At 55.7% G+C, this 14522-nt stretch overlaps 1 protein-coding gene across 1 annotated transcript in view; it reads right to left on the bottom strand.

Annotated features, from left to right (window-relative positions):
- The window catches only part of ADARB2 (adenosine deaminase RNA specific B2 (inactive)), a 405873-nt gene that overhangs the window by 48390 nt on the left and 342961 nt on the right, over window positions 1–14522 (bottom strand). Inside the window, exon 4 of the mRNA XM_057304750.1 lies at window positions 8662–8776. Coding sequence (XP_057160733.1) covers window positions 8662–8776 — 115 coding nt within the window. The remainder of the gene's footprint in view (window positions 1–8661; window positions 8777–14522) is intronic.

The raw sequence follows: 14522 nt of genomic DNA, 5'->3' as shown, positions 1-14522 counted from the left end.
CAGCTTTATTCATGATCACCCAAACTTGGAAGCCTGTCCTCCCGCAGATGATGGATAAACAAACCGTGGTCCATCCAGACGATGGAATATTATTCAGTGGTAAAAAGCACGGAGCCATCAAACTACAAAGAGACATGGAGGGAGCTTGGATGCATACTCAGTGAAGGAGGCCAACGAGACAAGGCCCCACGCTGCAGGCTGGCAGCTGCACGGCATTCTGGGAAAGGTGGGACTACGGAGACGGGAAAAGAGGAGCGGTTTCCAGGGGCAGGGGCGGCAGTGGAGCGACGGAGCACAGAGGTTCTCGCGGCTGTGAAGCTACTCTGTGACGCTGGAATCTGGGTCCACGTCCTTGTACGTCTGTCCCAACCCAGAGAACGTACGACACCAAGAGCGTAAATTGTGGACTTTGGTTGATGAAAAGAAAAAGGTGTAAATGCACTAGAGGAAAACATGGGATAATCTCTTCGCAAGTTTGGTGAGTAAAAGAGCTTTCTGATTATAACTGAAAGTCTCAAAGCAGTAAAAATTGCTAAATTCAGATGCATAAAATAATTCCGGGAGTACACTGTCCTGGTGATGCATTGCAAGCAAGCACACCTCACTCGGTCCCAGAGGAGACTGGGACCGGATCCCTGTGTGCAAACATAGTCGAGAAGAGTTCCAGGGCAAGAGTGAACGTGTCTCCCTGGATGGCCTCTTGCACCTCCACCCCCAACTTTAGGCAATCTTTGGGAAGGTCCTTTTATTTATTTAACTGGTACTGAGCAAATCTGAGCCCATTCAAACCCTTTGAACAGAAATTTTCACAATGCAACCTCTGATTACAAAATTTCCAAGAGTAAATCTATAGGTAAATATACCACCCAGCGTCCAAGAAACAAATATCTGAACTATGGGTTTATCCCATGTGCGACTGCCCGAGGGTGCGGTGAGTTCTGACTCCCTGTTTTCTAGTGCTGCGTCCACTGAGTGCCATGACCCCAGTAGTAGGGTTTCCGCAGCCTCCCATGGAGATGCCCCAGATCGCCCGGCTGTTGGACGGTGAAGGATCAGCCGGTTGGGCAGCAGCCGTGGGGAGGCATGAGGGCGGGTCCACTGCTCCGAGGCCTGAACGGGACAAAATGGGAGGGAGGACTTGGGTTTGGCTAGCGCTAAAAGGAATGCCTGAGCTGTTTTCATACTGTCATTCTTTCCCCTTCCAAACATGATTCAGGCTGGTGTTCTAGACAGAGGCTCACATGTAACCCTGGTGGGCCCTGAGTGGCCACTGTCCCGGAGGCCACACTAGGGTCAGGTGACATGCTTCTCCTGCGGGGGGACTGAGCTTCCCCAAACCCGGGGGCTGCAGACGAGGCTGGGTTAGTGTGGGGAGAGACTCAGCCGGTGGCTCTCCTGTGGGTCTCCGGGGGCCACCCCACGGCATGCATGTGTGTCTGTCCCTCCTACTTCTGCCGTCGAGAAGGAACCTGTGAGTCTGTAGGATGCGCCTCCTCCCTGCCCTGAAAGGGGCCGGGAGTGAGTGTGACGTGGGAGGAGGGGAATTAGGAGAATGGCCGGAGCCGAGACCCTCAGGCTCTGGTGTGCATCTGCAGCCGTGTGGCCAGCCGCTGGTTCTGCGCCACCAGTGAGACGGGGATGTGCTTAAGATGCTGCCAATCATCTACTTACTTCCTGCCCTCGAGGTGTTCCTGCTGGGGTCAGCTTGGAAATACGCGGAATTCACTGTAGGGCGAGGTATGCGTGGGGGGCCGTAAGGAGACCAGGTTAGCTTTCAGGAGGTTGTGTCCCCCAAGGGCAGCTCTGCGAGGGTTTCCTTGGGCGTGACCGTGCTAATGTTACATTGAATAAACAGATTCCAGTGGGGCCGCCACTCCGCCAGCTCCGCTTCCTTCCTTCCTTGCCTTCTGCCAGGACTGCGGGACGGGGGAGCACGGAGTCACTGCCACAGCACAGGGGCACCGATGACAGCCCCCTTCCCAGGCGCTGGCTTACGCAGCATCCTGAGCCCTCCTTCCCGGCAGGCGGGAGGAGGCAGAAGACTGCAGCGGGAAAGAGGGACGCCGTTGTGATGTTTGTGAGGCCCAGGGTGTGATGTGGGGACCATGGTCTGAGTGTCAGCGAGAGACCCTGGGTCTTCCAGCCTGGGGTGCCCCCAACCCTGGTGCAGAGCTGTTCAGGGGCAGCCCCGTGGCTCCTCCCGCTGTCCCACAGAGCACTTCCCTCCTGCGGCGGGTTAATTCTGGAAAACTTAAACATCGGGTCAGCTGGGTTGGACGGGAACGTAAACGGTGAAAGCATCTGAAAACCCAGAGTGCTTCAAGGCCATTGGCTTTACCAGCCCCACATTTGCTCAGTGTCAGTCCAGGTGCTTCAGAACACGTTTGTTATACCACCGCCCCCCGGGGGCCCATCGGAGGTGACGGAGCGCTCCTCTTAACAGGGGATGTGCAAGGACTTTCCAGAACTTTCCTTTCCTCCCCCCTCTTCTTCCCTCCCCGCCTCCAGCATTCCTAACCTGGTGTGCAAGCCCACGACCATGGTGAGTGAGGACAGGAGAGTTTTTACTTTGTGGATGAGATAACAGGGTTTAAGCCCCAGAAACAATCCCTGGCTCACGGAGGGTAGCGTGTCCTTTTCCTTCTAACACCAATAAGCTCAGTGTTGCGTTTCCATTTAAAGAAGACTGTAGTTTAAGAGACTAAAGATGAGATAAAAGGCAGTGTTTGGTGTTCTTGCCCCAGGGAAACCTCTTGGGCGGCTCAATGCTGGCTTATGATGTGCTGGCGAGGAGAGGAGCGTGCAGAAGCGCCTGCACTCCGTGGGTGGGGCACGCGGTCCGGCGGGGATGCCGTGGGGATGCCATCTCCCTCCCTGTTTTGTGTGTTTCCTTGGGCACCTGCTCTCCGAGGAGGGGCCTCCGGCGTCTCAGGAGGGCTGGCCCCGGTCGGGCTGCTGCCACTCCTCAGCTGGGTCCCCTCGGGGCCACGTGGGTGTAACTCGGGGTCAGCTCCCGTGATTTCTAGATGGGCCGTGTCCTCTCAGCGATAGCTCTTCCTTCCCTCTCTGTGTTAGGGAGGCGTGTTCAGTATAAACAGTCAGCGTTCATGCTACAGGAAGGTCGGGAGTGAAATACATCCCGTGTTTCATGGTTTAGACCTAACCCTTTAGACTGAAGACTGAAAATCACTGTCCATCCTGCTACGGGCTGTGTGGGAGGTCGGCCCTCGTGAGTGCGATGGCCCTGAGCCTTCCTCCTGCTCCGTGAGGCTCTGCACCTCTCAGCACCTTCCGGGACCAGCCCTCTGAAATCCAGGTGACCGACCGCTCACCGTCTCCCATCCCTGCACGAGGCTCTGCCTCTGGTCTTTACCCATCTCCCCTATGCCGTCCTGGGTGTAAATGGAAAGACCCACTTTTAATTTTATGATCAAAGTAATTGCCAGTCACTCAGGGGAGCCGGGAAGAAGGGGTTTGGGGATCTGTGTGCGTGTCCACGAGCCCTCTGTGGAGGTGGGCCTCACCAGCCCCTTGTGCGTTCGGGAGAGACGCGCTGGCTGTGGTCCAGCAGCCGGGGCTGAGCAGGACCGCCCTACCTGGTGTGGCGCATGGCTGACTCCTGGCTTGGCAGAGCGTGGTGTGGACAGCGCAGACGCAGATTTCTTCACCCTGTGTGGTCATTTTAGGTTCAGAGCAAGAAGCTCTGAAACACAGCAGAACACGGGTGCCCATGTTGTTACTTGGGACTTTCAGATTTTCCCTGTAAGACAGCCCAGCCTGCTTTACCCACAAGGGTCTGCCATCCTGAACGGAGCTGTTCCGGGCTGTTTTCTTCCCCATCTTGCCTTCAAGAGATGTGCATTTTTGCTGGGTGGGCATAAATCCCAGGCATTTGTGGAATGAGTAGAGCTGCCCATCAGCTTAAATCAGAAAGATGTTTGTCAAAGCCACAGCTTCTCAATGTGTTTTGCAGACAAGCCTAGCAAAGACAGGCTTGGACATATACCTCTGAAAATATGCACCAGGGAAGTCTATCTTCTGGTCATTTACTTAACAAGCTTAGAAGTAAATAGTTCTGCAGGCGAAGATCCTGCCACTCAGCACCAGGCCTTGTGCACGTGTAGAGGGGCCCTACTGCAGCGCGTTGTGGAGCGCACAGCCCACCTCTTGGCTCCGCCCACCTTCCCGCGTCTCAAGGAAAGGCACCTAGCCCCTTCATCTCCTTGTCTGTATTTCTTAAAAGCCGTAATTAAGATTCCTGCCTCTCCCCCTTCTCAGGGTTGTAGCAATTAACTTGATTAGTGTATGCGAAAGTGCTATCAACATTATAAATTTGCATATCAAATGAAAACCATCATTAATAGCTCCTTCAAGAGTCACTTTCCCATGGAAACACCAGGATTTCTTAACAAAGAAGACAGAGCCATCGCTTGACAACTTGGCTAAACAACGTCCAGGTTTCTGGTGGAGGAGGGCGGAGGGAGCGACACATTGCTGTTCCTCCTATGGGATCCACCGACCGGAAGGATTCTGGAGGGTGTGGAGGGAGAGGATGAAATCTGCGGAGAAGCCTGTCTCGAGGGAGCAACCACCTGCAGGGGGGCTCAGAGAAAGTGGGCACCGAGCCAGCAGGCACCAAAGGCGGGCTCACCAGGTGACTTCTAATTAAGGGCTGTTGGCTGGTCCCCGACCCACCTGGGTCAAGGAGACTAGTGCTTGGAGGAGCCCATGCCTTCCCCTGGGGACAGAGACACAGTTACAGGGGATATCGGAGCTGCGCTGGCGAGAGTAGAGCTGGTATTTTTCTCACAAATGTGAGTATTCAGACAAAAGCCACAAGCAGGATAAAAGAGGAAGACTGACTATAAACAAGGTGGGCTTGATCAGAGGAAGCACAGTCCAAGGACAGAGGAGGCTCAGGCGTCAGCTGGTGAGGCTCCCCGAGGACCTGTGAGGAGCGTCACATCCATAAAACAAGAGGGAGGAGGAGCCTGAGAACAAGAGCAATGCCTTGAGTGATACCGATTGCAGAAATTTAGAAGCAACGGGCATTTGAAGAGCTCTCAGAGAAGTTTCAGAAGCGCCCAAGAACATAGAGGAATTGGGTGGACGGTACCAGGAAAGGGAAGAAACTGAGGTTCCGGTCAGAGTACTGAAAATTGGACAAAAACGTATGTATGTAAAGGAAGGAATGATATGAGAAAAAGTACAGAAATAAAGTGCTTAAATAAGAGCAGGTGCGTGGCTCACGCCTACATGCATTCTTATGAAATTATAAAACATTCAGTTTACAAAAAGGACCTTTTCACTCTTAAGGGAGGGCGGGGGCGATTTGGTAGAGACGTCAGCCAGATGTCTCTGGTTAGAAACATTAAGTAAGAAATAATAGAAAAATCCCCTCCAGATGCTCAGGGAAAATAATGTCAAGTGCAGAATTCTCCCCAAGCGAGGCTACCCCAGGAGCTTGAGAGCGTGGTCGGCATGCGGCCCGTGAGCGAGCATGGCCGGTTTCTGTCCCCACGCACTTTGAAGGGTGTTTCTTGAGGCTGCGTCTGTCAGGCTGGGAGAAGGGAGGAGAGAGAAGTGAGGCTGGTGCTGGGAGGCGGTTTGGGCCCGGGGAAGGGCATGGGCCTGTCCGCAGACGTGGGGACTCGTCGCCCAGCACGTGTGCCAAAGACGCTTCCTTCTTTTCAGTGAAAGAAAAGAAAGTGGAGCATCCGGAAAGCACGCATAATACTTCAGGAGCTCTCTGTGGAAGTCCAGCAACAAATTGGGGTCAACTGTAAACGTGACGCAGCTTTGAGCGAGTGGTGGCAGGGCAGAGAATGTACGAGCCCGGACGCTGGCGCTCTCAGGACAGACATGGTGCGGGGACAGCGCAGGAACCCCAGCTGAGCCCACGCTTGGCGGCGGCTGCCCCTACCGTGTCCTGACCGCACGAGGCCGTGTCATGGTTTCCCACATTTAGGATATTTAGGACAAGGGATGGAAGACTGAGCATGGTATAGAAGAGACTGTAAGTGCCAGTAATGGTCATGTGAAAACATGCGTGTAGGGAGACGAGGGGCTCGCCAGGCAGGGCAGGGGTGCAGAGGGCACCCTCTCCACTTGATAGCATAAGAAAGAAAAGTGTAAGCATGTTACCTAAAACCATGAATGTTACAAACACGATAATGAAAAATCAAAAGTGTCAGATTTTACCAGCGCAAATCAGTATTCAGAATTGAAAAAAATGGAAATACAGAACGAATATAGTGTTTGGAGTCACGAGGACCCAAAAGGAAAATGATTAGCACCAGCTTCCCTGCCGAGCCGGCGGGAAAGAGCCGTGCTCCTTCCCGAGCTCCCTTCTGTCGCGTTTTTACCAGATACTGTGTATTTGGATAAAAATAAGAACTATTCTCTTTGTAAGCACATGTCTCTGCTGTCACCTTTCTCCTAATGGCTCACGAGGGGGAAGCACCTGTAAGCGCTGAGTGACATGGACGAGTCGGCGTCCCACCTGGAAACGGGAGGCATCAGGGTCAGGCCTTCCCACAGAGTCTGCGTGCGTTTACAACCTTGTAGCAGAGACGGCAACGAGTAAGACTACCCTTCCTGTTGGAGCTTCCCGCACGTGTGCTAAAGACCTGAACTGCAAGTAAGGTCAGGTGTCACATCGACTTGAAGTGAATGGTTTTTAAAAAATATTTCTACCAGTAATTTTGCATACATCTCCCTAATCTCTTGTTAATCAATGTGTTTATTAAAACTTCTCTTTATAACAAGAAGGTAAGTTTCAGCAATTTATTCCTCAGTGTTTACAGTCACTAATTAGTGAAGTGTGACCTCGGGCAGTCTCCTTCGTAGAGTAAATTCCGTTCGTGTAGGTAGCTTGCCTGCACCAAAGCCGGCGTGTTCACTGGCCATTCCCCACGAGTCTTTGTAAAATGTTAATGTTTTCCAGGGGAAGTCTGAGAGTAGCTTCAAGACTTCCCAGGATTGAGTTTTCCAGAAAAGCAGGAAGATACTGGGCAATCGGCCCCAGAGCTGAGAAATGCTGGAAAAACTAGTCAGCAGATCATAGCAACCTAAGTGCTGGGGTTGGGAAGAGAGCTCAGTGAAGGAGAAACCTGCGTCCCTCCCTCTCACCTTCTACCCATCCTCCCTCCCTCCCTCCGAGTTGCCAAGAGGCTGATGGGCCTAAGGTCCCGTGGCTAGCTGCAGGTAGAGCTGGGATTCAAACCCAAGCAATTGCTCTCGGCCCGCACCACCTCTCACAGTTCCCCAGACTGTGTCCTGAAGCGGGGGCTGTGTCTTTTCTTGTCGCCCCCTTGGGTGTGCAGAATGGTGTCCCACATGTAGATGCGTCCGATGGACGGCTGCTGGCTGCCAGAGAGAGGAATGCCAGGTCCAGCGGGAATGATCTCGACTGAGGTGGACCCTTAGCCCTCAATTTAGAATATTTCACTTTCTACATGGAGGCAGCTGTTTGAATGTACGGAGGGCACGGGTCGGTGGCTCGGGTAGAACGCCGGCCCCGGATACAGTGGCGTCACTGACGGAACGGAATTGCCTTTGCCTGAGCGCATTATCCTCACGAAGAAATGGTTACCTCTCAGAGCATTTCATACGCCTCATTCTACTCACCCAATTACAGCAGGGGACGCGTTTTTAGTTCCATTTTACCGAGATGCCTACCATGGAAAGCTTGAGCAATATGTGCCCTTGCACTAAAGCCCTGAGGTCCCGCGCTTGGCAGAACCGGGGAGCCCTCAGGGCGGAATGGTAGGAAAAATAGGCTGACCCTCTGGTTTTTAACTGATTTTTAACCTAAATATGTTTGGTCATCAGGTGGATATCTTTGTCTACACACGCAAAGCGTCTGTGTGAAACTTAACCCAAAGTCCGTTATTTCTGCAAGCATCCTTTTGAGTAGGTCACTACCAGCTCATGCCCAACTCTGGAATCAGAAACAGTACAATTCAAATAACCAACTGCTTAGTTACCATTCATAGACGTTTTCACCAAAAACTGATCGCTGAAAATGAACCACGTGTCTCCCACCCTGGCTGTCCGAGGCCACAACCTTCCCTGCGGTCTGGACGTTCCCCTCCTGTCCTGCCCCTCGTGTGGACCGGGTTCCACGTCTGTGAACCGCTTGGCAGGAAGGAGTATCCCCTGTCTCCTGAGATGGGGCTCGGGGTGGTCTGCACCCCAGTGGGGACTCAGGTTCCCTGCAACAGGCCGCCGTCCTGTGCATGGAGGAAGTGCAGGTGCGGTGGGAAAGCATGAGGCACACGCGGGCAGCCTCCTCACCCACCCGCCGGAGGCAACTAATCGGTGGCCTGGCCTGACCTTGGGCTCCAGCCGTACCAACACCAACAGTGCACAGCGTTCTTGACCACGAGGTGGGGAGCCTAACAGGAAAGACACCGGCCAGGTCCTCACATGGCCCTTCTTCGCGGGAGTGGAGGCGCGTGGGCAGAGCCAGTCTGAGTAGGCGTCAGTGTGGATTTGCTGATCATCTGCAATCGTCACTGAGCTCTCTGGGTCCTGTTGCTCTTTTTCTTTTTCATGTCTTCGTGTGGAAGAGAGACTCATCTGGTTCCCAAGGTCAGGCAAACACTAAGTTTCCTGTCCTTGCAGATGGGATCCCACAGGGAAAACAAGAGGCATTACCTGTGGTCATGACGATTCCTGCCAGTGCTTTGTGGCGGGCGTGCACGGACGCCAGGCCCACGGTCAGCTCGTGGAACTTCTGCGTGACCAGCTGGGACACGGAGTCTGCGAATTCCTGAAAGACACAAGCACCAGGCCTCTTTGACGGCTGAGCCGGTGGCGTCCTGGCCTCCCTCCTCCTCTAAGCCACGTCCCCATGTGTGGCATCCGGAGGCCACCGCGTGCACTGTCCCAAGACCCCACGGCCCCATGGGGACCCGTGGCAGGCCTGGGTTCTGACAGGGGAGCCCCTGCCTGGCCTCGCGCCTGAGTGGAGCCTGCTCGCGGGAGGCTCCCGCCACTCTTGCCCTCCCCTGGCTCGCGGAGGGGCCAGCCTGCAGCGCTCCTTCGGGGAGCACTTGTGTGATAGAACCCTGAGCAGCGTGGGGGCTTGCACACCCCAACACTCGGCCCCCTGTCTTCTCAGTGTGGGAGAACCGAGGTGTGAATACCCCCAGTCTCACGTACCTCCTGGCTGAGCTGCTGCCTGTGCTCACCCACGGTCTCCCCCCTCACTTTGTGCACACGTGCACAGGCACACACATGAGATGCAGGCACACATGTGCACATGTATGTGCACACGTGCAGTCACAGACATACACATGTATACACACGCACACAGTGCATTGCAGCCGGAGATAGTGCATGTGTGCACGTACACACACACTCGGAGATGCAGGCACACGTGTGCAGTACACACCCACACGTGTGCACGAGCACATGCGTGCACACGCAGAGATGCAGGCACACGTGCACAGCACACGCACACGCGCACATGTGTACACGCACAGATGCAGGCACACGTGCACAGCACACACACACGCGCACACACACCCCAAGTTGACGGAATCCCACTTGTTCAGTTTTCCTAGTGTGACCTGTATCCCTATTAAAGCAGCTCATCTGCGATGACAAGGGCGGTGTGGCCCAAGAATGTGGTTTCCTTGTCGCCGTCCTCCCTCCCACCTGGCCCCATGGCGGACGCGTCGCTTCTCTGCTGGCGGAGGCCGGCTGGGTGGCAGCACCCTTCACGGGTGTTGGAGACAGAGATCTGGTGTGAATCGCGTGGGCCCGTTTTCCTGATTTATAAGGTAATCCTCTTAATTTCCAGCCGACGGTGCTTTTGTGAGGATTGAACGCGTTAATGCATCTTAAATGCTTAGCACGCTGCCCCGTGCTTCGTCAGTGCTCCCAGATGGTGCCTGTTCGTTCATCGTCGTCATCATCAGCACTAATTATCATTAGCTGCATCTTCCTGTCGTGGTCCACGAGGGGGCACGAGGCTCATTCCCGGGACGGGATGGAGCTTCACTTCCCTGCCAGGAGTCCGGATATTGTGCTACAGATGAGAACAGGACTCAATAAAGATGTGAAAGATAGGCAGTTTTTAAAAAAATCCCACTCATGGGCAGTACAACGCATTCATGCGGAAATGGGCCTGCTTCCCAGACTCTAGAAACCTGTGCAGGGACAGCACTGAGGTGTGGGGCCTGCTTCTCCAGTGCCGTGGGGGGTGTGCTGCTGCCGCTGCTGAAACCCATAGTGCTGGGCACCATACAGGCGTGACGATTCAGGCCTGGCAGGTGGCGAGGTCCCTCCGTTGGGCCTGCTGGGCATGGGACGTGTGTGCTGGCGGAGGTGCCTCACCTCCACTGGGAGCCGTGGAGTCAGTCCTGGGTGTGCTTGGGGCTGGAGCCCATCCTGTCCTTTGTGACCTGGAGATGGAAGTCCAGAGAGAGTGGGCCTGTGTCCCAGACACTGTGTCTGCGTGTCCTGCGGCGGCTGGAGCCAGTGACCAGAGGGGGGTGGCTCAGAACCACAGAAATCTGTCCCCCCCCCCCCGGCTCTGGGGACAGCAGCCCGAGGTCGAGGTGTCGAGGGCTGCTCTCCCTCCTGTGGCTGCAGGGGAAGGTCCTTGCTGCTTCCTGAGCTTGTGGGGGCGTCCCTCCCATCCCTGCCTCCTCTGTGTCTCTGTGTCTGTCTGTTTCTGCCTCTTAAAAGGATGCCTGTCCCTGGATTCAGGGCCACCTGATCTCAGATCTTCGCGTCCCAGCTGCAGAGACCGAGGTGCAGGGTCTGGGGCAGGATGCGGGCTGCCTTTTTGAGGCCACATGCGGACCACTTCACCTTGTCATCGACTCTTCCACACTCGTGCCGTAACCCAGAGGGCGACGGTCTTCCATGGAAGTGTGAATTTGGGTCATTTCTGTATGCCGTGGATGAGCCCGACGTCTTCATTTGCTGGGGAAGATTAGCTGCATGATCAGGCTTTGCCTGGCGCCCAGACCAGGACCCGAGCCGTCCTCACTGCTTCTGTCACTCCAGCAGCAGCAGGTGTGGACACGGGGCTGACAGTGTTCCTGGTGCCCTTGCCCCCCGCCCCCAATGGCAGGTTTTATCAAGTTCCGCCTTCAGATGGATGCTGGTGGGCAGGGGAGCTCTGAGCTCCGACTGAAGGCACGTGAGTAGGGAGCGAGGCTGGTGGGAACAGGGTCCCAGGGTGTGAGGGCTCCATGCCGCCTCGGTGAGCACTTCTTTTGGAGTAAGAGCCTTTGAGCACTGTTCTTGCGGGGCCAGCAGCAAGACACAGCCCAGCACCACCTGCCTTGCTGGGAAGAGGAGCTCTCACCCGGGCACAGGGCCGAGGGCTCCTGTCCAGGCACAGGTCCAGAAAGGCGTGAGCAGACCCTCCACGGAGGGTCTAGCCGCTATTCTGCTGGAGACCTACGTGTTGGCGCTACCTGCCTGTTGGGCACTCGCTGGCCCGCTTCTGAGCCCCCTGAGGCGTGCAGGTGGAAAGACGCACCCCGCCAGGCTCTGCTGGATGCAGAGCGGATGGACTGAGCCAAAAGCGATCGGAAGGACAGGCGGCTCCCGGCCCTGAGGGGTGTGCAAGCTCTCCCCCCACCCGCAACCTCGGCCCCCTCCCCTCAGACCTGGGCACACCCCGTCTCCTCCCCTACAGTCCATTTGCTTTATTCCTTTTTTTGGGGGGGTCCTTTACGTTTATGTGAAGCGCATTTCTCCATTAACGTTTTATAAATGCGAATGTAAAAAGAAAGACAAGGCTTCTTTAACTCTGCTCACTTCCGGTGGTGGCTTATTTAATTAAAACGTAGAGAAGGGGATAGTGAGCTGCTTGATATTTACCTGTGATGTGTAACTGGTGTTATATAAACACTTGCTCGTGGTTTTGCAAGGAAGGATTTGATGGAATATTGACCCTTCATTTTCCTGGTTGTGAGAGTGGAAGGAAGAGAAATCAGAGAGCGTGGCTTGCAAGCTGTCTTCATCCAGACTTGCAGGAGTTTTCGGGAAATTAGACGTGCATGGGCTTGGGGAAAGGCCTGAGGAGCCTGCCCTGCCCAGAACCCTCCTCTCCTGCCGTCGCCCCCTGTACCGCGGCTATTCTGGGGGCTCGGTTGTTAATTCAGTCGCACACACGATTGTAGCCGTGCGTCGGCTTTCGCCAGTGCGCTTGTGTCAATAACTGACGTGCTTGATTACGTGGGGAGCTAGAGGCTAGACGGAAACCTAGAATTCACGTAGGAACGCATATCCTTACTGTCTAATTTAACACCAGCGTTTTTTTTATGTTGTAATTACTTGGGATTTAATATATACAGTCAGCTTGCTTACTGCAAACCCAGCTAATCAGATGGTGAAATAATTCCATTTTCTTCCCCACCTGGCACTTGGTTTATAGTAGAAGCAGATAAGGTGCTTAAAAACAGCTCATGTCACTGAATATTTTCATACATTCAAACCAGGGTGCGTCCGTGGGCCACGGGGAGTTCATTCAGTCCCCCAGAACAGACGAGTGCATCCGGATTAGGACACATTATTTAACTTAAAGAGTATTTTTTTCAGCACACGGGTCAAGCAATATTGTAGTATCGCTTCCTAAATTAACGTAAGACATTTTCCCCGCCGCGAACACACGGTCGCCTCCCTGTGACTCAGAGCAGCCCCCGCCCTCGCTTTACCCAGGCCTGTGTGCAGGGCTTGGCGGGAGCTGCGGGGCTTGCAAAACCATCCCGCATCTCTGTCCGCGAGAGCATCACAGACTGTCACAGGCCGCGGCTGGCGCACCTCCTCCTCCCTCTCTCCACAAAGTTCCCAGTTCGGCTCCTGTGGAGGCTTCCGCTGCGAGCAGGGTTCTCCGCCAGCCCCAGTGGCTCTTAGAAGCTGTGTCCTTTTTTGGAACATCCTGAAAAGGTAGTTTTTCTTTCTCTTCCATATGTCGTATGTGTACAATGTCGCTGTGGACAAGGGGTCAGTATTTTTGCTGACCGGGGGAGTGCGAGCCAGCACGCGGATCATGCGCAGGGGAGACGGCCCACGGTGTGTGTCCTCCGTGGGCCTCCCTCTTCAGGGTGGGGGACAAGGTCCGACGGTCTGAGTGGAGGACTTGTGCAGCATAGCGCTGAGAGGTCAAAGCCGCAAGGCCGCCAGGGGTTGAGCCGAGGCCTCCGTTCCAGGCCAGGGAGCTCCCGCGGTTATTCAGCGGATATTTGCCGAGGGCCTCCTCGGGCTCCCCGGGTACGTAGGCAGCGGGGACACAGCTCAGCAAGAGCATCCGGCCCGTGCAGCGAGTTCTCGCGCTGCTCAGGACGCACAGGGGGCCCTTGCTGGGCTCTGACCGGCCGCAGGTTGACAGTGAGGGCGAGGTCGTCACCAGCAAGGTCGAGGCACTGTGTTTACCCACAGCTGCTGTTCCTGCGGCCCTGTTCCCCCATGCAGAGCCTCCAGCACACGCCCCGTGTCCCCCCGCGCAGAGCCCCCAGCACACGCCCCGTGTCCCCCCGCGCAGAGCCCCCAGCACACGCCCCATGGCCCCCCGCGCAGAGCCCCCAGCACACGGCCCGTGTCCCCCCGCGCAGAGCCCCCAGCACACGGCCCGTGTCCCCCCGCGCAGAGCCCCCAGCACACGGCCCGTGTCCCCCCGCGCAGGGCCCCCAGCACACGCCCCGTTTCCCCCCGCGCAGAGCCCCCAGCACATGGCCGTGGTCCCATCTCACGGTTGCAGAGGCAGGAGCTCAGAGAGATGGGGGACCGACCATGGTTGTGAAGCAAGCAAGAAGCCGGGTGTGATGGAGCTGTGTGTGTGTGTGTGTGTGTGTGTGCGTGTGTGTGTGCGTGTGCGCGAGCTCTGTGTTGTGCTGTTGTGCCTGTGATGTCTGCGGTTCTTCTGGGGGCGGGTTCCTCAAACCTCAGAAAACAGCTTAAACCTGACCACACACTGTAAATCCTCCGAGATTAAAGCCAAGCACATGGATGGGTCGCTCAGGCAGCGTACCAAAGCCCTCGCCCATTTGTGGTAATGGAGGGAGCCTGCAGCCCTCTGCCGAAATCCCAGGCTAACCCCTCCACCCCTGCCCAATAGACTCGGCCCCTACAAAGGGCTCCCCCAGATTGGGAGTGGTAGCCCCTCTGCTCCAAGGGGCAGTGGCTGGCAGAATTTGGGGGTGACTCTGGGCCCCATTTGGGGCATTCTTTGTGCAAAGATGAGAAGCCAGTGGGTCTCGCAGAGGGGGCAGGTGTGCAGAGATCTGGGGGCTCTGGAGCACGGGAGCCTGCTGCCCCACCCACCCCACCACCGAACTGTCACTCCTCTTGCTTCATCCAGCCCACAGTGAAAGTCCCACCCCTGAGACGCCCTGCCTCCCACAGGTCGAGGCCCCTGTACGGGAGCTGGAGGCAGGAACAGGTGCCGGGCTGAGCTCTGTAGGTGCCCAAGCCTGTGACCATCAAGGGAGAAGGTATGGGGGGGGCGAGGAGTGTCCTGCAGAGAATCCTCTGTGGTCTCTCCAGTTCAGTCC

The sequence above is a fragment of the Ursus arctos genome, unplaced genomic scaffold (genome assembly GCF_023065955.2).
Source record: "Ursus arctos isolate Adak ecotype North America unplaced genomic scaffold, UrsArc2.0 scaffold_30, whole genome shotgun sequence".
In the NCBI taxonomy this organism is placed as follows: Eukaryota; Metazoa; Chordata; class Mammalia; order Carnivora; family Ursidae; genus Ursus; species Ursus arctos.
The sequence above is the reverse complement of the archived record's forward strand: the minus strand, read 5'-3'. Positions and strand labels throughout refer to the sequence as shown.